Source organism: Corvus kubaryi, unplaced genomic scaffold (assembly GCF_017639235.1).
Source record: "Corvus kubaryi isolate FWS band 111438036 unplaced genomic scaffold, C.kubaryi_AGA036_p1.0 78, whole genome shotgun sequence".
Classification (NCBI taxonomy): Eukaryota; Metazoa; Chordata; class Aves; order Passeriformes; family Corvidae; genus Corvus; species Corvus kubaryi.
The window spans coordinates 2,511,926-2,538,218 of NW_024582065.1; the positions used below are offsets into that span (position 1 = coordinate 2,511,926).

General features: G+C 46.5%; 1 protein-coding gene across 4 annotated transcripts in view; it reads right to left on the reverse strand.

Moving 5' to 3' along the window:
• Nucleotides 1–26,293, reverse strand: part of TNC (tenascin C) — a 72,024-nt gene that overhangs the window by 41,625 nt on the left and 4,106 nt on the right. For all 4 annotated transcript variants that reach the window (XM_042052251.1, XM_042052252.1, XM_042052253.1 and 1 more), the window contains exons 2-6: nucleotides 5,461–6,053; nucleotides 3,378–4,505; nucleotides 1,839–2,102; nucleotides 728–843; nucleotides 491–647 (exon numbers count right to left, since the gene is read on the reverse strand). In XM_042052251.1, coding sequence (XP_041908185.1) covers nucleotides 491–647; nucleotides 728–843; nucleotides 1,839–2,102; nucleotides 3,378–4,505; nucleotides 5,461–5,923 — 2,128 coding nt within the window. In that variant the 5' untranslated portion in view covers nucleotides 5,924–6,053. The remainder of the gene's footprint in view (nucleotides 1–490; nucleotides 648–727; nucleotides 844–1,838; nucleotides 2,103–3,377; nucleotides 4,506–5,460; nucleotides 6,054–26,293) is intronic.

Here is a 26,293-nt window from a genome sequence, read left to right on the forward strand (position 1 = left end):
AGAGCAAAATTAAAGTTAGTATCCTCATTTACTCTCTTCCTTTTCTTCCTATAGTTTTAGGTTCCAAATGGAGTCAATCCATCAGAAGCAAATCCATCAAAACTCCTTCACACCAGAAGCTGCCAAAGGAAAGATGAGCAGGAGCTCTAAGAGCTTCTCCACCTTCGTACACTCTTCATGCAAATATCACCAGGATGAAAGGAATTCTAGTAAGAATTCAGTTCCTGCTGATGTACATCTTGAAAAAGGAATAAAGTGCCTACTGCCTGCTACCTTCTAGCTGGACATAAATTTCCTTTCTTCTTTGAACAGGTAATGTGGAGAGGAATTGTTTTTTCCTCATGTATTCTTCATTAGCAGCTCCACTACTTCCCTCCCCCCCCATTAATTTACAGTGTAGAACTTGACTTTCTCTTGTTTAAAAACCCCCAAACTGCAGATGTTTTGTTGGTGGCCAACTAAAACCAGACCAAATACGATCTGTGCTTACTTGTGGTGATGACTTTGGACAGTCCTGGTCCTCTGGTGTTGTTCTTCACTATATGGATGGACACATTGTACTGTTGCCCAGGTGCCAAACCTGGCTGCATGTAGGATGTCTCTGGCCTTTTCAAGCTGCTGGTTATGTCACCGTTATCATCCTTTTTCTGGAACACATGGGACAATCAGTGAGTACAAACATAAAAATCCAGGATTTCTCACTCTGGATGTGAAAGTGCTTCCTCACCATATTATGGAAGACCAGCTCCCAGCCATCAAAAGAAAAGTTCAGAGGGTCCCACTCCACCTGGACGGATGTTTCCCGAACAGATTTGAATTTCAGACCTTCTGGAGCAGGCAGATCTGTGGCAGAAAAAAGGGATATCCTCACATGAACAGCAAATTCCCATAAATAGGGCACTGGGGTGGGACATACTTCCACCACTAGAAATATCTGCCAGGTAGGATCTGCAGCTGAGGTGGTTAAACTGTCCTCAGATCCAGTTACTGTGGCTTTGGAGAGACTTTCCTGAGCTGGTTTACATGTCATCTTAGAATAGAATTTTACCCTTGAAATCTCTTTTTTGTGCCCTCTTGAAAGAAGGCTGGTGTGGACTTTGGCAGTCAGGAGAGCTGAATCCTGCCCCAGCTCTCTAGAAATGAGCTCAGTGACAGAAGGCGAGCATCTTTTGATATTGGGATGTTTAGATATGACAGGGATGTGCACAAAACAAAAGGGAAGATGAACAACAGAAGGACAGACAGGCAGATAAAAGGTAAGGTGCAGTAAAACAGTGAAGATGCAAAACAAATATAACCTCCATTTTAGCCAAAATAGTTTGAATTCAAGTGATTTCATACTGCTCATTTACATGCTGCTACGTTTTTACCTTTTTCTCAGGAAGACTTACCAGAATTTTAAAATGCACATTATAATAAAGAAATGTGCATTATAATAAAGAAATGTGCATTATAATAAAGAAGCTAAGGTCCTTAATTCACAAAGACCCCATATTGAGAGACACTGAGAGCAGAAGAGCTTGTGAACTGTGCTTCTAACGCAGTCCCTGGCATTGGAAAAAAGTAGAAAATGAAAGTGCAGAAGGCTGTTTTTTCCAGGCCAACATTTGAATTGAAAGTAGAAAAAACCAAAAGAATTAATGTGCCAAAAAAGGGATGTAAATCAATACTGATCAAGTCTGAACTGAAAATAGAAAATGCAAAATAAATACAGCCAAAAAAGGGATGCAAGTCAACATACAGGAACCGAAAATAGAAAATACAAAATAAGCAACATCCCAAAATAGGGATGCAAAGGAAATAGACAAAAGGATGAATACAGGAAATATTAAACTCACATGTGGCTACCCTGGCGCTGACTGGAATGCTCTTCTTGTTTTTAAGGATTGCAAAGACACGGATGAAGTACTCCACCCCCGGCTCCAGCTCATGGATGGTGGCGGCTGTGTGGTTTCCTGGCACGGTGAACTGCATGTCCAAGCCCCCACTGCTGGTGGGGACGTAGGTGACGAGGTACTCATTGACGAGGTTCTCATGCTTCCACTCCAGATTGACAGTTTTATCCGTCACGTTGGTCACAGTCAGCTCAGTTGGAGGAGACACTGGGAATGGGAGAGGGAAAAAGAAGCCAAAGTGAAGTTATAAGAAGTTCTCAAGGCTCAGGAAATAATGACTTGCCCAGTTTCACATTTTCCCAGCAGCGGTTCCTAAGGCTCATCTCGCACACAGGGAATGGGGAAGGCATGTCCCACAAATTAGCTGCTGAGGAAAGGAATGCTCAGCTGATGGAGACTACAGACATTTCCAGAACCCACGGGCCAATTTCTGCTCTCACACTTGCACACAACCTCTGGCTGACTGTGTTCCAGCTGCTCCTCTCATGGCTGCAGCACAAGACTGCTGTAGCTGGGTCCCGAGGGATTCAGATGTTTAATTCAACTGCCAGCAGCACGTGAATGTAGAGCTACAAGTCCTGGGATTTGCACAGATTTTCCAAAGTAAAATAAAATATTTTTATTTGAGTAAATACTTACAATAGATTTGCCTGTGTAAGATCACAAAGTGGGGCTTAGGCATCTTTCAGAAGGAGGAGATGAAAGATGGGAATTTCTTTTAAAGGCTTTTCATTGTCTTTTATAGTGTTCCCAACCCCAAAGTACTCTTTGATTACTCTACCAAAATTTAGTTTCCCAATTTCTCCCCGGGGATCTACTAAAGAAAACGACCTCATTTATGGTGTATTGCCTGTCACTATCAGGCTGCCAGAATTTCCTATCAATTTCCATAGAGTCAGTGGTCCTGGGAAACCAAGCATGTGACTTTATACCTAAGTTTCCACTCCAGCTGATCTCATGATTTTCCTCTAAGCTTCTGTCAGATCTAATATACACAGCTCCATATATACATATGTATATAAACACACACACACACACACACACACACACATGTGGAGTAAGAAGACTCTGGAACATGTCCCTTTTCCCCTTAGCTAGAACAACTTCTTTCAGCTTTTTTTTCTGGCATCAAGAGGTGCTATGAGAAACTGAAGGGTCATGGTAACAAATCCCAGCCAGTGTTGGCTACAGCATCAGTGACATTGTGGTGGGAACAGAAATAGAGAGAACAAAGGGACTGCAACACCATCATCGGCCTGTTGTCTTGGCAACGACCAAAAGTCACCAGAAACTGCTACACTGCTTCGTCCTGACAATTCAGGGATGCCAAAATCTGCTGGTGTTGCTGCATCTCTGATCCTGCTGTTTGGACTATGTTGGAAAAGCAGCAAGAGGGCCCAGCTCTAATGGAAAAGCTTCAGAGAGCCTCCAAGGCTGCTGGATGGCCCAGGGGGAAGCAGTTCAGCGGGACATCGCACCTACCATCAGAGCAGTCATCCCCGATGTACCCATCCTCGCAGACACAGCGCCCGTCCACGCAGCGCCCCGCGTTGTGGCAGTCGCTGGGGCAGGAGCGCTCCCGGCAGTCCTCGCCCACGAAGCCCTCGTGGCACACGCAGCGCCCGTCAACGCAGCGCCCACGCCCGTGGCAATCGTTGGGGCAGGCCAGCTCTCCGCAGTCCTCTCCTGTGAAGCCATTGTCACACTTGCACTGTCCCTCCACGCAGCGCCCACGGTTGTGGCAGTCGTGGGGGCACCGCAGCTCCGCACAGTCCTCGCCCGTGTACCCCTCATCGCACACGCACTGCCCGTTGACGCACAGCCCGCGGCTGTGGCAGTCGCTGGGGCACCGCAGCTGGCCGCAGTCGTCCCCGGTGAAGCCCTCGTGGCACACGCACTGCCCGTTCTCGCAGCGCCCGCGGCTGTGGCAATCGTTGGGACACCGCAGCTCCGCACAGTCCTCGCCCAGGTACCCCTCGTGGCACACGCAGCGCCCGCCCACGCAGCGCCCGCGGTTGTGGCAATCGTTGGGACACCGCAGCTGGCCGCAGTCGTCGCCCACAAACCCCTCGTAGCACACGCACAGCCCGTTCTCGCAGCGCCCGTTGCCCTGGCAGTTGTTGGGGCAGGTGAGCTCCCCGCAGTCCTCGCCGGTGAACCCCTCCTCGCAGAAGCAGGTGCCGTTCACGCAGCGCCCGCGGTCGTAGCAGTCGTTGGGGCAGATGAGCTCGCTGCAGTCCTCGCCGGTGTAGCCCTCGTCGCACACGCACTCGCTGTCCACGCAGCGCCCGCGGCCGTGGCAGTTGTGGGGGCACAGGGGCACGCTGCAGTCCTCACCCACAAAGCCCTCGTGGCACAGGCAGCGCCCGCCCACGCAGCGCCCGTGGGTACCGCAGCCCTGGGCGCAGAGCTCCTGGCTGCAGTCCGGGCCCGTGTAGCCCTCGAAGCACACGCACAGCCCGTCCACGCACTTGCCCTGGTCGTTGCAGTCGGAGGGACACGAGGCCTGGCTGCAGTTGGGGCCCTTCCAGCCCGGCTCGCAGACGCAGCCGCAGATCTCGATGCTGTAGTTGCCGTGCCCGCTGCAATAGGGTGTGGTGTCCAGGCGACCTGTACCAATGATCCCAAAAACTCATTACGCCCTTGGCATGAAGATGCCTTAGGCCAGCGCGGCACATATGACCTAAAAGGACTCTGAGTTTGCTAGTTCCCTACAGGACATCAGTTTTTTAAGTTTTTAAATGAGAATATCTCTTGCTTCCTCCAGCTAGATTTACTTTACCAGGAAAGCTTTAATTTGCTCTAATGCCAGGGAAGAGCCCCTGCCAATGACTTGGCAATTGAGCATGCTGGATTCCTCATCCCTTCTCAAAATCCTCTTCCATTGACTGAGCAGCTTTCCTGACTGCTTCATTAGGGCATGCACCATGAAACATCATTCCTCCATTCACCCCAGAACACAAAAAAGCCAGGCAGCACTTTGTGTCATCGCTGTATCAGCAACTGGGAGGCCACTCTGAGCTCAGAGGAACACATCACTCTGAAGAAGACTTGTGTTTCTTCTCTTGCATGACCAACCCCTTCCCTCAATTTAAAAATCAACCAGACAGACACATTTTTCCCTCTTCTATAACTATTTGTGCTTGTCTATTGCCTTATGTCCTGCCGTATTTTTATTGGTCTCTACTAAAGAAAACTTGGAAGCAAAAATGGTTACATTGGCAGCTTCCTCAAGGGGACAAAAAGTGGAGCCAAGAGCTTGGACTGTGTGAGTTTTAATCTTAACTCTGACACAGGTTGTCACCATGCCCAAGTGCCATCCATGCTCAATGCCACAGCTACAAAGGGTCCCAGGCCAACTCCTGACCCACAGGTCTGTAAAGCCGTGGAACTGTGAATGGATGTACCTTGCACGCTGGCCAAACACATTCCCAGTTTTGATTACGTTTCAAATTTAACTGGTTGACTTGTGCTCATTCTTGAAACAGATTGGAGTATCACTCTAAACAACATCTACAGCCAGCACAAGAATTTCCCCCAAGAGCAGCTCCCCAGCCTGCCTTACCTTCTACTGCCTGGGAATTAGGACAGCATCCAGCCCCGCTGGCACACTGCTCCCTCAGGGAGGAGACCAGCCCCTCCAGCTCCTCTAGTCTGCTCAGCAGATCCTTAATGTCTGGGGCAGCTGCACAGCCACAAGCCTGGCGGGGAATGTTAATCCTGTGAGTGAAGACAATCTGGTTCCCCTCATTCACCGTGTGCGCCTCGTAGTTCTTGATGGGCTCAATTTCCGCCTTCAGGTCAGCATCGCCGCTCGCCGTGTCCAGGTCCACAGAGCAGAGGGAGCCAACGGGCAGCTTAATGTTGTAGACGTGGTTAAAAACCACAGGCTGGTTGTCCTCTGGCAAGGTCACGTTCAGCCCAGTCTCCCTCTTCTGCCTGATAATTCTCTTGATGAGTCCCCCAGTGACGTGCTGGGACAGCAAAGCGAGGATGGCGCAGGCCAAGACCCAGCTGGGGAGTCCCATTGTGGTGCCCGGTTCCCTTTCGAGGCTGAGAGAGTCTTAGGTCTGCTTGGCCTTGGTAATCTGGAGCAGAAATTGAAGAGCCAGGTCAAACCACGCTGGATATCCTTTTCTTTCCCGGTGTGTTTGTTTCCTAAAAGAAGAAGGAACAGTGTAAGGGATGAACTGCAGCTGCACCACCTATTGGAGGTGTGACACTGCTCGTGTGCTGCATCCTCAGAGAACAGGACCATCACTTCACCCAAGCTGCTGAGCTTGCTCTGATATATAACAACAGTGGTTTTCCAGGATCTCTGTGATTCTGAAGCAAATGCCAGCAGACATGAAGAAAGCTGCTGTTATTTCCAGGTTAGAGCTAATACAGGGTGTTGTAGAAAGTTCAACTGCCTCAAGCAGAAGACTGGGGCAAAGACACCTGCTGAGTCTCAGCTCAGCTGAAAACAGAGGTAAATAAAATAAATACATGTTCTGTTATGGTTTAACCAATGTTAAATTCTGTATTTCCTTCACCCCTCCACTGCTTGAAGCTTGCTGAAGGTTGGACCGTTTAAGAAGCTTGACACATTGTCAAAAGGTGCATCAACACCACCAGCTCATTCCATCCCTTTTCTATATGTTTTAAATTACTCCAGTTGCTGTGGAATCTGAACTCCAGGGCTTGTAGCTCCATAGCAAGTTCCACTATGTGATGATTTATCTTGAGCATGAAGATAAATGGAGCTCTCTGCAGGTGAAAGGTTCTGGTGTCAGTGCTTGTATCACAGGGATATTTCAGTATAAAAGTAGTGAGACACAAGAGAAGCTGAGACTCCAACGACAGAGACAGCAATAAAACTACATGTGTAAAAATGCCTTTTTAGCAGCCAATCTCCCTTTCCACCAGGCAGCATTTCCCACTGTCTGATCTTTCCTCAGCCTTAACACAATAACTCGTGTATGGTTACAAGCACCTGGCTGGGCTCTACAGCTCTTCCTGAACCTCATTCTTTTCAATTAGCTCCGATATTTCCTCTTCCTCCTCAGTCTGTGCTTGTTCCTTTTCAGTGGAGTGAGCCAGGGGAGCGGAAAGACATCCATTGACTTCTGTGCAGGATAACCCCTCAGCATGTAGAGAGAGGAGCCAAAGCAGTAATGGACTGTCTGAACAAGCACACTTAATAAATGTCATCTCAACGTTTGTTTTCCTTCCCTCTCCCAGAAAGGCTTGGTTTAATGGTGAGATCGGTGACTGTGCTTTCAGTGGTTGTGAGCTGTGAAATGCCAGTAACGGAGGAAACACCAATTTATTCTCTAAACATCATAGTTTTGATGCTAATTTATCTGTCAGATGAGAGACCAGCCTCTTCCACCCTTCTGCTTGCCCCAAAATGGAGGGATTGTTCTTCCCGTGCTATCCCAGCTGCTTTTGTGAGGGAATGACAATCATACATCAGACACTTCACTGAAGTTTAGTGGGTTTTGTAGGCAACGTTGAGCTCACAAAGGGCAAACTTTGCCCCTTTTAACTGGAGAATAAATCAGAACTAAATGAGCAGAAGGGAAGGCTTTTTCCCTGTCACGGAAAACCATTCAGCTTTAAGGCATTTCTAACACTTACCCCGTTTGCTCAAATATTTCTGCAAGCCCTGCCTGCACCAGAAGAGATCACAAGGTTGTTAATAAAGAATAACAGAGACAGACATGGTCCAGGTCTCATTTCTGACTCAATCTCTAAACTGGGTTGCCAGTTCATGAAACATGTTCAGGACTGTATTTGAAGTGGGATTTTGGTCTCGAGCACTCCCACCTGGGTTTTGCAAACTGCTTCCCATGCAATTCCATGTGCTGCTATGCACTTTTTGCCCCAGGACAAGGTCATTACAGCCAAAATTGGTGCCTAACCCTCAAGTAGTCATTAAAGGCAAAAGCAGCTTGACAGATGGATCACCAATGGAAAATCGAACAAACTGGAGGCAGCTCTGCATCTAATTCTCACTGAATTTTAGTGAAAGTTGAGCATCCATTTCCTTATGGCTTTTGTAAATCCCAGCCTACAGGAATATGGGCCATTCCCAAAACAAGGAAATTGCACTTTTTTCTGCTGCTGACCGGTGCGAGCTGACAAATCACTTAATGATGGTACAAACTGATTTCTTTAATATGCCTGGAAAATGAAAAACCTGCTCTGGAAAGAGCCACTGTCATTGTCACCTTCACTACTGATGAAATCCACGTGAACACCAGAACTTTGAGTGGCGCTGCATTAGAGGCAGCCAAACCTCTCAGCCCATAGATGATACTGGAAGAATGAATATGTCTTGGCTGATGTCCTTTTGAAGTTTCTGGAGAAACGTTGTGGTGGTCTAGGAGCAGCATTCCATGCCTGCTCTGTGACCCCAATGCTTTGACACCTGGTGTGATGCCTGAGCAATTTAATTCATCCCCATCAGGTGTTTCCCATCCCCTCTGCCAAGGGCCCAGCAGCATTAGCTGAGCTCCGCTCCTGGGTCTGACATCTACAAAACCAGACACCTTCCTCCAATTATTTATACATTAGCCATGGTCTTGGCAGGGAGAACAAAGAGGACACCCTTCTCTCCAACCCCAATTCCTCAAACAACAGCTCCCACCACAATGGACCACCCGGGAGCAGCAGAGAAATGAAGCCACAGTGACTGCCAGGCTCTGTTGTCCCTTCATTTTTCCTCATCTTCCCTTCCAAACAGCTCGTGTAGATTGTATTTTAAAGCTGCCTCTTGGAGAAATCCTCTCAATATTTTCTTTGCAGACATCAACTGCTGGATTATTTAGGGGCACCTAAAAGTCTTGCAGTAAGGGTTGGCAAAAGATGACCCTTCCCAGCATGAGTTTGGCTTTGTGGTCTCTCAGAGGAGCTGGCTGATGTCTGATACCTCTCAGGTAGGTTTGTATGACCCAGAGTATTTCTAGTTTTACAAATATTTTGTCTAATAGAGAACACCACTCATCCTAATGAGCTTTGCCCTCAGGTCTTCCTGCTACCCTGAGTACAAAAATCCTGGCAACGATGATGTGGATGGTCTGCAAAATGTTCTGCTTGTCATGCAGGACAATAAATCTGGAGCTCATGTCCTCCCCATCTGATCATTGACACCTTTCCACCCTCCTTGGGCAGAGTTATCTCCTGCTCTCCTGCTCCCCGAGCACAACCTCAATATAAATAAGAAGAAAAGGTGTTGTGGCCTCTCACACATCTTAAATATCTGATTAAAAAATAGAGATTATGAATTGAGAAGCAAATCATAGCATCTCTGCAGTACCAGCTGGGACAAAAGGAGATTCAGGTTAAAAAAAAAAAAATTGTCATATAAACAGTAACTTTAAAAGTCAGATTTTAACCAAAGAGCAGATTTTAACCTTTTCTAGAAAGCACTCCTTAAAAACCTGATCACTGCCTGGTGATACACGTAATAATATGTGGTGGAAGTAAGATGGACTGTCAGTTGCACAAAGGGAAGGAATAATTTTCATTTCCACTGCAGCCCTTTCATCTGAAGATCTGAAAGCACGTCACAACCTGGCTGTCAAAAGCTGAAAAAACGTTATTAAAATGGGTTATTTCTTTGTTTAGACATTCCCCCCTTCCCCTCGCCCCCCTCCTGGCATCAGAACTTTTTCAGGACCTTTCCATTTAATTAGAAATTTGTTTCTTAATAGGAAATTTTCAATCAATCTTGAAAAAAGCCCCAGGAATCTCGACTCCTGGGGAATACTAAGCAAAGGTAATGTATGAATATTTCCCTTTCCCAAAGCCATATTTGCTGGAAAGCAGCAGGTGTGAGAAACTAAATTAATGTCTGCATACTTTAAAGTCCTGGTGTAGCAATCCAGTCTCTCCTGAACGTTCAGGGGTGGCAGAGTTGTGAGATGATTTGTGGGTATGTGGGATGATAAATATGCAGATGAGAGCCCTGTGCAATTTTAATCAAAACAGATTGCAGCGAGGAAGGAATGGAGGTGTTAGAAACGATCTCAGCTGTCCTTCCTAACGAAGGCAGAAGGCTGATTAGATTTTCTCAGACACTCTCTACATGTCATGACTTGGAAATTAGACATGAAAATGGCAGGGAAAAAAGAGAGGAAAAGAAGGAAGCAATTCCTGTCTAAGCAGATACTTCCAACATTACAGCAGGAGGGGATCAAATATTGTCAGCACATACTGGATTTGAGCACTCTCGTTAAAATCTGGGCAAAACAGCAGCGGGCTGGGTTCTGACAGGGAGGAAGACTCCGCTGGAGAAGAGCCAAAGCCCTCTCCAGGGAACACAACAAGGAGCATTTTGAGGTTTGTCGATTGCTAACCCCAGAATAGTTTTCTGTGATCTGTTAACTGCAGGAACTTCACATTTCCAGAGTTTCCACCAAGGCGTGCTCCATGTGTCCCCACCAGCCTGGGGTGCCCAGCAGAGCACACATGGAGGCACTGGCACCACGTTATCACTGTGCCCCTCTCCTTATCCACTGCCACAAAGACCAAAGAGCCACAGCAGGATTGGCTCTGACCCAGATCTTTCCCTCTCTGCACACCTGGGGGATTGGTGCATTTTCTGCAAGGAATACAAGCAGTGCTGTTACACAGGACTCCTAAACTGAGACCATCTGCCAGAGGGCATTTCCACAAGGCAAGGCCTCAGAAGATGCAACCTTTCAAAGCCAAAGTGCTGCTGTGGTTTTGCCAAGAGCTTGTGACTCCCGAGGCTCCAGGAATCTTCTCCAGCAGAAGTGGATTAAGGCTGAAGTCAATTGAAATGTTCTCAAAGCAAGGGACTGGGGGGGCCCTGGAAGTTTTCACATGAGAGGCCAAAACATGAACAGCTCTGACTTCATCATCTTCCACTGCTGTTTCCACACATTCATAACTGCAGAAAATCATTTTCTTTCCATTCCCAATTCCAACAGGGCAAAGGAATCAGCAGGGATACTCAGTGTAGGTCAAACTACATTAAATCACAGTGGAGAGCAGAAATTCATAACAGTCCTAAGCCATCAGTCCTGAACCTTTTCAGCAGAAATGATCAAAGCCAAATTGTCGCCTTTTTTCCCCCCCTCTTTATTTACACTGTATCTGTTCTAAGGAGAGGAATTTCAGGGCAGCTGCATTCAGAGTAATTCAGAAAATCTGCTGTGTTCCCCAAGGCTCCCGGAGATTGTGGGTGCAAAGAAGTGTGGCAATTGTTTCAACCCCAATCAGACCCTGCAGATATGAATAGGCCCTGAGGGTGTGAAACTCCAAAGGGAAATTTTCATAATTCAGCAATTTTCTTCAAAGTCTTAAATCAACTGCATGAAGAGGTGAAAAGAGGGTCATAACTTTCAAAGGGGACAGAAAGAAGCTGATTGCCTTTTTCTCAATGGTTCTAACAGATAAAATGCACAGTGATAAGCAGGAATCCATCCGGGTTCCAGGTTGAGGACTTACCTTTAATTTACAGTCAAACAGCTTTACTTCTACCTCCATGGCCAGGTCATAAAGAATAAACATCCTGCAAATGCTCTGCTGTTTTCTAGATAAGAAATCCCACATCTGGAAAGCCCACACAAAACTGTGGATCCAGGCTCAGTGACCTCCCTTTAATAAATAGCAACATGTGAATAGAAAACCTTTGCCACCCCACCTACGCCAGATTTTCAGACTACAGCTCTTCCTGGAAATTACAAAGGGAGATAAGCATTAACCAAACTGATCTGGCTGTCTGTGGGAGTGCAATGGGAGTGAAAAAGAGGGAAAAAGCAAGAAAGCATCCTCTGGAAAAGCTCCATGGAGAAAGAGGCAGAGAGGAAACAGCTGGGAAGGAAGGTTGAAAACTCGTTTCAGTAGAAGAGTTGGAGTCTAGAGATACAAGTGACACAAATCCACATTTTCTGTCACAGAAGGGACTCAGTGATGTCCACGGCCCCACAGCAGGAGCCTCACGGCATCCACGTGTGCTGGAGAAAGGCAAAGAGCCTCTTCTCTGAAAGCTTCTGTAATTGTGATGGATAAACAAAGCACAATCCTCCACTTTGAATATGGAAAACTGGGACATGGAGAGGCTGACACTGAGACTCCCAAGCTCCCCAGGAGCCTCTGCCTTTTTGCTGAGGTGTTTTACCCACTGCAAGACAGAGGAAACTGATCCAGCTTTGCTGAGTCCCACCACAGTGGTTCAAACGCCCAGCAGCTCCCAGAAGGCATTTATAGCACTTAAAGCACATAAAAGCACATTTTTCTCTGCCTTTTTGACTTAAATTCTTTTCATTTCAGGGCCAACCAGTAGTTTGTGTTTGATGTGGGTGAGCAGCCACAGCTCAGGGCTCTGGATGCCCCCTGAAGCCACCTGTGTCCCATCTGGTGCTGGCACTGCACATTTCAGAGCAGTGAAACTTCGTGGGACTGAGGACAATTACAACCAAGAACACTCTGAGTGCAGAGGTGGGAACTGCTCTGCACAGTTAATTCAGGATTGATTTCTGAGCTGTCACAGATTAGAGTTTTCAAGCCCAGAATGCATCCATCATCCATTCCAAGGGCCTTGCCCATGCCACTGGAATTAGTCGTAAAAACAGAAGGAATTCTAGATTATCTTAAATCCTACAAGAGTCTCTGGTGATCACTGGAATTGTGATCACATTTATACCTCAGACTCTTTCAAAGAACAGCAATTAAAACAATTCATGGATGCTTTTTGCCCCGTGCGGCCCCTGAGGTCCTGCATTAAATATCACCCAGCTAAGCCCAAACTCTTCACTCCAGTTCACTTTTCACCTTTGGCCACAGCTCTTAGATGATGTTCCTGATCTGGGGAAGCTGCAGGGTTTCTGGTTCACAGATCCTACTGTACATCATCTTGAACTAAAACCACTTGGATGCATTTTAGCCTCCACCCATCCTACCTTGGCTGGAAAGCAGCACTGACAGGGCTTTGCCAGGGCTGTTTTGGAAGGAATTTTAATTAATTGCTTTGTGTACAATTTAGAATTTAGCAAAGGCTCATATTTCAAAGCCATCAGCATGACAGTGCCACAAAAGGCAAGGAGAAATAACCCAGTGAAGCCAACATCCATAAAAATGTGAAAGAGCTCTGGTAAATTCCGAATGATAAGCATAAAAGGAGACCCATGAGAGGCTAAACCTTCTGTTGTGCAGTGACTGTTTGGAGGCAAATTAGCGTGATTATTCCATTATAAACCACTTTTGTTTCAGAAGTTTTGTCCTCTTAGCCATGGAAAATCTCTCCAGGTCTATCCTTGTTCAGGATCTCAGAGAGAGAACAGAACTTTCCAAACAAAACAATGAGTTTGGCTGATTTTCAAAGCAGATTGAAAGTTCAGGGATCGGAGGTGGGCTTCTTCCAGTATCAGTGACACCTTTGGTCAATGAAATATTAAATATGTTGAGCAAATCTCATGAATTAAATGAAAAATTAAATCAGCTGGCAGAGGTACAGTGGGGAGAAAATGACTGCTGAAAACATGCAATAATTACACAGAAGTGAAAAACAGATTATGTGACGAGGTGCCTGCCATAACAGGGTACGGAACTCAGCAACCAAGAGGTGCCTTCCAGATTCTGGGTCCTATGGACTCTTCTGATTTATGTTTCTTAGGAATTACCTGGCTGATGATGAGAAAAGCAAAGAAATCCTGCCTGAACATCCCACTGCTATTGCTACTCCATTGGGAGCAAAGGAGCAGGAGCTCAGGGGAGAGCCAGGAATGTGGGAATGGCACCGAGCTGGGACTTCGGAAAGCTGAGATCACCCCTCAGCTCTGACATTTCAGACCAGTCAGTTCTCACCTTGATTTCTAATAAGTCTAATCAAAGTACAAATAACTAAACTCCCTAATTCTATGTTTCCAATTGCTCCTCTGGAAAGATTCTTCAGTTTACCCCTGTGAAAAGGCTTCCTCTGCTCTCAATTTTTCTGCCTGAATTCTATACTCTTCATGCTAGAATCTCTTAATTCTTTTAATATATCACCTGGATTAGAGGAAGCCCCAAGCGTGTTAAATTAGAGGAGCCAAGAGGCTGCAGCTCTTAATGAGGTTTAATCACATTCACCTTCTGAATGGATCACAGGTGGGGACAAGATTGGTGGGGAAAAGGGCAAAGGAGATGCCTTTGGAAATGGTACAACCTGGCTGGAGCAGAGCTGCTCTGACACCACCACTGTGGTGTTTAGGGCAGAATTTACTCTTCAGGCCGATTTTTTTGTAGAATAAACTCAAATCTTGAGGCTTTGCAATGTCTGTCACCAACAGGTATCCCAGGCACAATGAAGAATTCACATTTACAAGATCAGAGGCCAAGGAAGAGGCATCTGCTGAACCCTGTCAGAGCCTTGCAGCTATTTAAACAACTGCTTAAATGAGAAGCATCCAACGTGGCATTATGCAATAATTATATATAGCCAGCCAGCCTCGGAAAGAGAGCGCATGAAAAACAGGAATCCACAGCTCTTAACTCATTTTTGCTATCACCACATTTAATAAAATTATCCACATTAAAAAGGAGTGAAGGTAATTGCTGAGTGACTTAGATGCGTGGTGCAGAATTAATGAGACCACACTCGTAACGTGGTGTTTAATCTTTCATGTAACTTGCTGCTAAATGTGCATAATTGGAAATAAATAAATGATACATCTCAGCGTGAGCCGCAGATGTGTTTCCTTCCAGCATGGTTATGAGCTCCTGACTAGGGGCAACGGGACTTAAACCAGCTTGGGACCTGACAGGATATTGCCTTTCAGTTCATTTTGCTTCAAGGACTGCAGGAGTCCTTTCTGCCTTTCCTTGGAGACCTTGTCCAGCAAAAGCGTGCCAGGGTGGGGAGCTGCTCACCACGTCCTCTTCCTCATCGTGGGGGCAACAGGAGCTAAGTCTTGACACCCAGACTGAGATCCCAAAGCAGCTGGCTGGAAACCCACCAGCTTCCCAAGCAGGGATGATATCCTCAGGACATTGGTGCTGTCCAGTGTTAGGGGCTAAAGGCACCGAGACAACACACTGGTGTCACTTCTCATCCATCAGGGAGGGATTTATGCCACCTTTTGGCAGAGGGGGAGTTTTGGGAGCGCTGTGTGTGACCCCACAGGCGTTCCCAGAGCTGTTCCCAGCTGCCAAGGCTCTGAGCATCCAACAAAACCCGGGCACACAATGGGAGCTGGGAGTGAAAACCAGCCCCGCTCCATGACTGCATCCCTGTGCCAGGGCTGGCTGCTGCAGCAGGGCAGCGGCCCAAAGGCAGCTCCAGCCAGCGGGGCAGGCTGCTTGGGAGCAGGAAAATCGGAATTTCCATACGTCTTTCGTCCCAACCACTGAGGAGGACATTGGCAAAGCAGATGCCGGGCCAAGGGGAGGTGGATAAAGCACCTCCCTGCAAAGGTTTATTTTGGGTGTGCGCTGGAGGCTGAATTCCTGTGCTGGAGTAATCCTGGGGATGAGGTCATGTGTTCCCTGAAGGGGCTGCTTTGTAGCCCTGTTAGTTAGCAACGCTTGTTCTCTTATCAAGCATCTGATTGAACTCACAAAAGAAGGGTCTTTAAACAACAGGCTCAGGCAGAATTGAGAAGTGAATAAATAAGTTGAATTTGGTTGGGCTTTTTTTGGTTTTTTCATTTTGGCCAACAGGAAAATGAGAGAGGAATAAGATGGGAAAGGGGCACAAGAAACGGATTCATTGTTCTGAGATGGCAGAACAAAAGTCTTCACCTATTTTCAAGATTTCTACAGAGCCCAGCAGTGGCACAGAGCCCAGCCCTGTGGCAGACACCAGTTACACCCATCCATGTGGCAAATACCACCTGGGAGGGTCACAATGCACCATCCAAACAGCACAAACCATCCCACGCCTCTCCCTGCTGGAGTGACCCAGCACCCACCTTCTGCAGTACTGAAATCCTTCACCAAAACTGGGACTTTGTTCCATTATGGAACAAATTGCACTCCATTTTTTTATTTGACTTGAGGAAAGACTTGGCTGGTTTGCACTGATTTCTCTGTAAGCACTCAAGGATGTTTATAAATGATAACATATCTGCTGTACTTACTGGAATTACAGTATTTCAGATGAGCTATTTGGTGGCACTAGTGGTCCCCTATATTAGAGGAAAAAAATTTCCTTTGTTCCTCTCATTCTGTACAATTTCATTCAGCATTTCCCTGTCCTCTCCATAGGATGTCCAAATAAAAACGTATAAAAGTTGTTTTTACAAAAGAACTGGAGCCAAGTGATGATAAAATAACAGGTACAAGTGAAATTTTTTCTCAACACATATTTGGTCACTGAAAGATGCCATTTTTCACTTGATTCTGAGGACTCAGCAAGAAGGACACCAAGAGAGAGTCAGCAGCATTTCAGGGGCTCCTATTCTTGGGAAAAAATTCCCTGACAAATCTTTCTTTTAAATCTTTGAAACCAGTAATGGCTTGCTTTGAACCAAGTGGGCTGTTTCAAAGAATAACCACCTCAATCATTTCTTCAAAGGATTCCTGCTCCTTTTTCTAATAAAAGTCAGAGCAGCCTGGCCTTCAATTACTAAGTGAAAATTTATGAAAGTGAACCCACAGTGCTTGTGCTCTCCTGCACCCCAGGACAGAAGAAAGAGAATTAATCTCATGTTCGCTCCCACCTCTAAAAGCTCAGAGTTGTGCCCACCGGGGAGTAAAACACATCCATGCATTTTCAAACACCAAACTGAATTTTCAGGCAGCAAGATACTTCAAAAATGCTGGTCCAGGAGCCAGAGGGCTCCTTATTGCTGGCTGCTCTGCCCAATTACCTTCAGCTTGTTACCATCTTCAAGGACAGGGATTCTCCTGTTCCCAAGGCGGATTCTGCTTGTTATCCACCAAAGAATTGTAACTATGGATAAATAACACTCCCCTGCTCCCCCAGGATGTTTGGCAGGGAGTCAGCTTGGCTCGAGATGTAAAACAAACAGCCTGGAAGAGCGGGGAAAGGGAAGAGAGCAGAGCTGGGGAGGGGCAGCAGAGGAGACAGACACGGAGATTTCTCAGGTTTGGGATTTGATGGTGCTGCTCTGGTGTCTTAGACAACTCCACTTCCCCTTTGCCTCCCAAACATGTTAGACCAGCTGGTGGATTTGACCCGTGGCACTGGAGGGATTCACAGCAGCTAAAAATATGCCTGTGTAGTATGATTTTAAAAATACTGTTTTTGTTGGAGGCAGAAAAAGGATAAGGCCATGCAAAAAGGATGCTGCTGAATGAGTTCAAGGGAATGATGCAGCCTGGAGTGGGTTGCCTGAAGTAATGTCTCACTCATGGTTTGTGTTGCTCTCTCTTAGAGGTGCAAAGCCCAGGAAATGAAAAAGCTGCAGCCATGAAATGCAAAGGGTTTTTCTTACAAATTAGGTTTATTCCCTTTAGGATGCGAGGAGGTGAAACTCTGAGTGCTGAGCTGGAAAAGCCAAACAAATTCTCATTTGGAGTAATCTTATTTTTTAGAATGTATTTCAGCTAACATTTCCAACAGTGGCACACGTGTGGGTGTGATTTCGATCCTGGTTCTCAGGCAGCATAAGGAAAGAAGCAAATTCCTTCTGGATTTGTTCTGCAGGGACATGTGGAAGGTGATGGAAAGACAAGGGAGCACAGAGCTCACCTCTGCTTTACCACAGAGCCTGGGTTTGTGGTGCTGTGAGGATGGACCTTTGTGAAACCTGGGAATACTGATGCCTTAGGTTTTAACTTTTATATTTTTCAAATCCTGCACTGCCTGGTGTGTCACTCTGAAGTTTCTTGGAGCCTGTTCACTTCTGCTCTCTCGTGCTGGGCAGACATAACAAAGCTTCTCTGGCCCTGCTCTCCAAGGACACCCAGACCGTCCTAGGCCCAAAAACTGTAAACCAAAAGCCTTTGAGAGGGGGGCAAGCTGAGGGGAATTACATCATTAACTGAAGCTTTAATTGGAGAATTAACCCTGCTATGCCAATGAACCAAACCTATAAAAGTGTGAAGAACTCGTGACCTGGGGTCCACCTTGGGGTCCATCCTGGCAGTGGCCTCAGGCTCCCCAGGGGTACCTTTGAAGGCCTTTCAGATAAATACCTGCCTTTATTCCCTTGCTCCTGTCTAGTCTCTGTTTCTAGGAGGCCTCTCAAGGCATCAATACAAATCTAAATGGAAGTAAAGTTTGAGGTGAACCAATAGGGCAGCCAAGGAATATGTTCACCTTGGAGTTATAACTCAAAGGAATGCTGAGTACAGAGTTAAGGTGTCATTGCAAAGTGGGAACGAACAGGTCTCCCATGAATGGATTCCCCAGGCTTGGCAAAACTACATCTCAGCAATTAAGGTTGAGATAAAACCTTCCTGACCAAGGGTCGGCCATCCCCTTTGCCGTCTTCTTTTCCATAACAAGAAAATGGAGCTAAATAGAGCTGGACCCATGGAATTCCCACAAAACCTTGTGCTCTTGGCAGAGATTCCAGAAAGTGCCCAAAACCTTGGGGTTGGTGGTGTGGTTTTGATGCCTTAAGAGGCCTCCCAAAACCAGAGACTGGACAGGAGTAAAAGAATAAAATAGGTATTTATCTGAAAGGCCTTCAAAGGTACCCCTGGGGAGCCAGAGGCCACTGCCCAGATGGACCCCAAGGTGGACCCCAGGTCACGAGTTCTTCACACTTTTATAGGTTTGGTTCATTGGCATAGCAGGGTTCATTCTCCAATTAAAGCTTCAGTTTAATGATGTAATTTCCCCTCCCCTTGCCCCCCTTAGAAACTCTTTGGTTTATACTTTTGGGCCTGGGATGGTCTGGGTGTCCTTGGAGAGCAGGCCTGGAGAGGCTTTGTTATGTCTGCCCAGCACGAGAGAGCAGAAGTGAACAGGCTCCACGAAACTTCAGAGTGACACACCAGGCAGTGCAGGATTTGAAAAACACAAAGGTCAAGATCTAAGGCATCAGTATCACAGTTAGGAGTGAGGACTGAAACTCAGGCATCCTGTTCTGAAATTATTTCATAAATCATCTGCTGTGCCTCTGTTTTGCCGCTGGTAAAACCTCCAGGGACCGTGTGTGTCCCTGTGAATTAAGCATTCCAAGGACCTCACAGGAAAGGGGCTGTCAAATCCTCATTTCCATAATTAAACATCTTCCCAGGGAGTGCTGTAATATTGTCAGAAAATAAATACCCAATTAAAAAGAAAAAAGCTGGAATGTTGGGCCTGAAATGTAGGAGAGAAAGGGAAATCTGCAGAGCTGCCCCAGCCCCGGGGCCCAGCACAGGAAGGACCTGGAGCTGCTGGAGAGAGGCCAGAGGAGGCTCCAGGGGGATCAGAGGGATGGAGCAGCTCTGCTGGGAGGAAAGGCTGGGAGAGCTGGGATTGTTCAGCCTGGAGAGGAGAAGGTTTTGGGTAATTGCAGCTTTCCAAGACTTGAAGGAGCCAACAGGAACCATGGAGAGAGACTGTTGAGCAGGGTCTGGAGTGCCAGGACAAGGGGGAATGGCTTCAATCAGGCAGAGAATAGGGTTAGATGGGATATTGGGAAGAAATTCTTGGCTGTGAGGGTGGGCAGGCCCTGGCACAGGGTGCCCGGAGCAGCTGTGGCTGCCCCTGGATCCCTGGCAGTGCCCAAGGCCAGGCTGGATGGGCTTGGAGCAACCTGGGATAGTGGGAGGTGTCCCTGCCCATGCAGAGGTGGTAGAACGGGATGAGTTTTAAGGTCCCTTTCAAACCAAGCCATTCTGTGATTCCATGATTCTCTGGGATGTCTTTTGCTCTGAAGAAGGAGGTCTGACCAGACGTGCAGCACAAATGCACAGAGCTACAGGACTGCCTGGAATTCTGGGGTAACAATAGAAAGCTGCAGCCTTACTCTGAAGCCAAGAGGATGTGCCAGGCCAATCATCAGAATGAGAAGATGAATCCATGGAAATAAATTACAAGGTAACCAAAACCCACAGAGAAAGACACCAGAGAATTCGAGAAAAAAACTGCAGCTAACCCAAAATTCACGGATCCAGCTCATTCTCTTGTGTCTGTTGAAGGCCTTTTCATCTCTAGACATTTTATGTGATCAGAGGGATGATTCCCACACCCATGTGCACAATCCTCCTGCACCTTGGTGTGCCAAGGTTTGCTGCTGTTACACAACCCAAGTGATTCACCCCTGCAGACGGGAAGGGCAGGAGAATCCTTCATCCAGCTCTGGCCACAGAAGGAATTTTACAGCAGCCACAAGAAACAGCCTGGTTATTTTATAGAGCAGATCATTCAAATTTGTCGCATATAAACTGAAAGAAAAGAGAAACAGCATTACAAGAGGTTACCATGGGAGAACTCACACCAAACCCAGCTGGTCTCTCTCACAGGGACTGGGATGAGGCACAAGTTAACAGGGAATTCAGTCTGCCCTTGGAGCTTGTTTTTTTGTTAAGGGCTCGGACACTTGAGCATCAGTTTCTGGAAATGGGAGCTCAGAAAAGAGAAACAAAACAAGCAGGTCAGTGGGGTGCTCTGGAGCTGCATTCAGGCTCCTGGCAGGGGGCACAGCAATCAGCCAAGTGGAGCAATTTGCTACAAGCTCAGGAGGGGGAAAAAAAGCCATCTGCTAAATACTTTTTTCTCACATCTGCAAAGCAACCTCTGTTCTTGCTGTAGCTGTCAGAGGGGGAAGAAAAAGCCCATGGCAGATACAGCCTAGACAAAAACTGTGGATTAGAAACAGCAGGACACACCAGAGATGGGAAGGGCAAAGACAACAATGGGTTCAGCAAAACTGGCGCCGTTCTAAAAACAGAAGCAGAGCTGTAGAAATGGGTCAGATCCGAGGGACTCCGTGGAAAGCAGAATGGATGGGTCACACCTTCCTTTTGCCTGGCTTCTGCCTGAACCCCCTGTCTGCATTTCCAGCACAGGAGTGACTTTTTCCCATCCCTCTCTGAAGACACGAGCAGAACTCTGGGCTGCTGAACAGGGAATTGAATGCGGGCCATGGCAGAGTTGCCACAGACACAGAAGCCTCAATTAGTGCCTTTTCCAATATAAAAAAACCCCTTTTCACAGCAAAAGCAACTTCTGTGCACAGTCTCCCAGCAGAAACCCCTCCTGCCTCTTAAGTACGTCCTGTACCTTTTAATAAAGCCTTTGCTAATAGCAAAAGCATTCGCTCGGGCTCTTGGCTTTTCCCTGCTCGCAGCAAAGACGCAGAGCTGGAAAAGATCTACGGTTTTCTAAACTTGTCTTTGGAAAGTTTCTCTGCCAAGTTACACTTTGTCAGGAGCTCATTATTTTCTGGGTAGACGCTGGAGACTTTGCTTTGAAATATTTTGAGGGCTTTGCTGCTGCAGTTTCAAACCACGGGGTTCGTGTGCTCTCTCGCATGAATCACAGCGACTCGTGTTCCTTCCACACACAAAGCTCTGCTTCGTTTCCGGGCCCTTCTCCATGCTGTTGCTTCCAAAACCACCTATATGTTTTCCAGAGCCCATTTCTCAAAGTTTTAGGTGGTTTTGGGATGAGATGGGAAGAGCAGAAATGCAAGACTTCTGAATTTTCTTCCCACTCCTTTCACGCCAAGCAGGAGCTGCTGAGAAAAAAGCAGCAGCCAGTCCTGGGGATGGGAACTTGGCCAGTGTCATTTGTCTCAGAAATTCATGATTTAGGTATCAAACACCATCTTTGTTACTGATAATGAGACATAGGAAATAAGCCATCAATACTCTTGATAAATATAATAACAATAGGTGAATGAACAGCTGATCTGCTATAAAAAACCAGATGCCAAATTAATGCATTTACCAAAACTATTGGTGGGGTCTGTGCAGTAGAAATAAGGATCTTTTATAAGAACCATAAACTACTGACATATTAAACAAATACACAGTGAACAGGCACTGACACAGCACTGCTTTGTACAGCACCTCTGAGGAAGCTGTTTTTCAAATTTCTCCTGGAGGTCAGGAGCAAGAGATTAGCCAAAATTCTGCTCCACACACCCAGCCTCACACTTTTCCATATTTAAAATCATTTTAGCTGAAGGAATGTCACGTCCAGAGGCAAGAGAGGTGGAATTCTTCTCTTTCAATGGCTTTGCTGTCATTGAGAGCACGGACAATTTACATTTATATTGGTCTGGAGTAACAGAAAGTATTTAATTGCATGGATTGCTGCAGATGATATTGGTCAGCAGGCAGCAGGATACTTTCAGAATCCATTATGAATATTTGCATGTGGTTTCTAATTTTACTTTGATTTAACCATATACTTATTCAAGCACTAAAAATGACTTTTATGCAGGCCATAAAAGCCTGCACTATTCCTGGGGACCAGAATTATCATTCCTTGCCTCCTGTCATTAGCAGACTTCGAGTATGGTTTGAAAAGAAGCTGAGGAAGCTGATGGGTAACCCCTCACCAGGCAGTTTGTTGCTTTTAAACCAATCCTTAGTTTCCCTGGGCAGCTTTTCCTCCCTGCTGGAGCTCCTCTGTCCTTGGTACTAGCACCTCAAACACACAGGAATGTGCACATTTTTCTAACTCACAAGACCACAGAAGGAGTTCCTTGAAATCTGACTTCCAGTAATCGCCCCCAGGCTGCAGATCTGCCTGGCCTAGTTCTGTCACATGTGGTAGCATCAAGAATTTGCATCTTTGGCAACCCAGGGAAGGGTAGCAAACTCATACTAGAGCAAAATACATCGTGAAGAGAAGATGGAATGAAATCAGCCATGGCTTGGCAAGGCAAAATGAAATATAAATGAGATGCACAAGATCTGAAACAAATTGAGTGCAAGGAGTTTGGAAAAAGAGAGGAGGCTGCTTCTGAAAAGTCCGGTCTGGGGATGTTTTGCAGTGCTCTGATGCAAAGCAGAGGCACTTATGTAATGTAATGGAAATTGCAGCCATAAACACAGCCCTGAGCAGGGATTAGTGACTGAACTCAGACAAAAATCTGCGCTGCTGCTTCAAATGTCAGCAAATTGGGCACTGCCACATTAATGGGAGGCTTGAGAGCCCTCCACCAGCACCCCTCTGACCTCGTTCTCTTAACCCACAGTGACTTGAGCCCTGTCTGTGACTGTGCTGAAGCCTTGGCTGGCAGCAATTTGAGCTATGGGATGATGAAAGGAGGGACGTGGAGCTCAATTATCCAGCACCAGATCCCCAGTGAAATCAATGCCATTGTGTCACATGAGAATTTGGCTGGCGGCCCCTGAAGTCTGCCCAGGAGAAACCCATCCCCTCAGCAGGGCAGGCTGGAGGGGACAGGGGACAGGGCAGACAATGCAGGGCCACTCTGGGCATGGAAAACACTCTGTGGGTTCTGATTCCCTCTCTGTCAGCCTGGGTTTGTCCCCTGACCTATATGAGCACAGACCAAACTGGAGCAGCCCAAGGCATCCTCTGCAAAAAGATCTCATTAAGGCAATGCCAAGCAGGAGTGTTACAGGGACATCCCTGTATCAAAGGGAATTAAATATTGCTCCTGTCAGCAGGAAGAGCTCTGCCCCAGGTGGAGTTGGACACCACAGACTCAAAATTAATTAATTTAATTTTTAGTTAAATTATTAATTTAATTTTTAGTTAAATTAAGCCCTCCCACCCCTTATTTTTCAGTTTATTACAAGGATGTTAGGATACAGGATATATAGGACATACATAACCCAGAGAAGCTGTGGATTCCCCATCTCTGGAATTGTTCAAGGTCAGGGATCAGAACAACCAAAAAGGTGTCCCTGCCACATGGCTGGTGGTAATAAACTGAATTTCCTTCCTACTGCCAGCAACCCTGTAAAATCCCAATGTGCTTTTCTAAGACAAATAAACACTATATGAAATAAGAGCCAAATAAAGCAACAAATAACGCTGATGTGTTTGAGAATGGCACTCTCTGGGTGCTGCATGCTTCCCATCAAGCCTGGAGCTGCAGCACTTGGAGTGCTGGCTCCCTGTGATTGACTTGCTAACCTGTAAAGTGGCTGAGTCGACATCATAATTAACACTTGGCAGTGGAAATATAAATTCCCTGGCTTGTAGGTGGTATATCCTCCTCTAAACACTCCACTTGGCCACCAAACTGGAAAAATAGATAGGACATTCATAAGGAGCGCTCACCATGGGAAATGCCAGCGTTTTTGTTTTTTTTTTTTCCTGGAAACTGTTTACATGGCCAAAATCCTTCAATAAGAAAAATGATCTGAGAACTTTCCCTTCATGTGTATCCTGTTCTCCCGTGCCTTGTGGCCCACAGTGTGCAGCATTCATCGGGAGTCAGCCCTGAATTACTGTGGTACAAGCGATGCAGGAGGGAAGTACAAGCCACAAGTAAAGGGAAAATATGCATTACACTGGCTCTGGCCAAGAGGAATGGGCTGCCTGCAGATCACAAGCTACCTTTATATCTTTCTTGGCATAGACCTTTGTCCCACAGCACAGAGAAGCTATTTAGGAGGATTCAGCATACCCAAAAGAGGCTGGCTTTCCAAAGGAACCAGGAGAAACAAAGAGCCAGTGCAAAGTGGCCATTGAGCTCCTTTTGATGGGCCAACAAACAGCTCCTGACAAGGCGAAATCCTGAGGAGGGAGATAACCACCAAGGGCTTGTGCTGAAGTGCTCAGCACACACTGAGAGTGACCCTTTCCTGTCCAAGTAAAGGCTTTTCATCACAGCAAAGAGGCACAAAACCACAGTCCTCAGAGTGCTCAGCCCACAGCCTCTCTCACCTGCTGGCCCTGCCTCCTGTGTTTGAGATAAAGCCCAAACTGACCGACAAAATCTGCCTGTTTCCAGGTCTTTTGATTTCTTGGCAATGGAAAGTGAATTTATTTCTTGGAAATAAAGCTTTTTTTAGCCCTCTCACAGCCTTTCCTTAATGGTGGAAATAACTCTTTAGCCAGTTCTGCTGGGCACAGAGGGAAAGGATCTCAGGGTTTAATTTTCATATATACACAGAAAAAGAAATTTATGTTCCCTTTTAGCCTTGTGCTGCCAGAACGGTGGAAAAGAAAGTAAATTTAGAGAAGAATCAAGACTCTTTAGATTAATACTCTGGTAAACATCCTAATTCCATAACAAAATTAGCATTTGCAATTTCAGGCTTATGAGCTTATCAAGTTCTGGTGCATGTTGGGCAGAGTTAAAGCCAAAATCATTACAATGGGATTTCCCCAGGCTCTAAGTTTCAGACTCCTGGGAGGCTCCTGGCCCATATCTATCCACACATAGGCCATGCTCCAGCCTGCCCTGGGAAGAGGCAGCCACTACAATAGACCTTTGTTGAGCCCAGGATTGAAGCAAGCACTTTTGGAAAAATCTGTATTTAAGATTTCTGTCCTACCACCCTGCACTTTCTCCTCAGCTGCTGAAGAGAATATGTTTTCTGAGCATGAAACAATATCATTTTTGTGGGGACTTTGGAAAGCGAGCGCTTGTATGAGTCGAAGAAAGCTTCCTTTCTCTTGCCTGGTTTTGGGGAAAGGGCTTTCTGTGTGAGTAATCTTTCAAAGTAGGAAGCAGAGCTCCCCCATTGCTCGGGAAGAATGGACCTCCAGTGGGCTAATATGTGATGGATGACTGAATGCAAACTTGGCAACGTTGCCCTCCGCTCCCCAAAGAATACAAAATGCCACTGCCTATTCGGGCACCGGGACTCTCCCGTTGGAAGTGCTGAAAACTTGGCACCATCCCACCTTAGTTTAATTGAAACTGCAGACAGTTAAGGATGGGAGCTTGGAGAAATTTCTTGCAACCAGATCAGCTCAGGATGGATTTGTCTTGGGTGATTGGCTCATGCATAAGGCGAACAAGTACATAAATGGGGAGTTATTTCTCGTTGACTCCATAGCCTGAGCAGCAAAATCTCACATTGGTTTGGGAGGGGTGTGTTGTGAGGAATATTTTATATTAGTAAGTATTATTCAAATTCTGCATCTGGATATACTCTCTGAAGCTATAGGTAGAGGTTTTTTGATGGTTTTTTTTGCCAGCAACAGGACAGGCAGCATATAGGAGAACGAGAAGGGATGCACACAGAAATCCAGGAAAATCTTACATTAAGGACAATTCTAGTTATAAGGGCATGTCTATCATTCATTCAATGCTAAAAAGTGACACTAAGTTATTCAAACTTTGCCCTTTTAGCAGAAGGATCCCCATCTATTCCTTCTTTCAATGCCCAGACACTTCCTGCAGGCTCCAGAGCCACCTCTTTTCAGGCAGGATCCCACTGACTCCTCCTCCCAGTCTGCCCATTCCACACCGTGGGGTTACATCATGCATTGAGGGATTTCAGGAGCTGGAAGAATGCCCAGTCTCTAACTTTTCCCACATGTGGAAGGCTTTTAACTCCAGCTCCGACTGGCCAGAGGGTCAGACACACGAGTGGACAGCGAGCACCGAGGGAGGGGC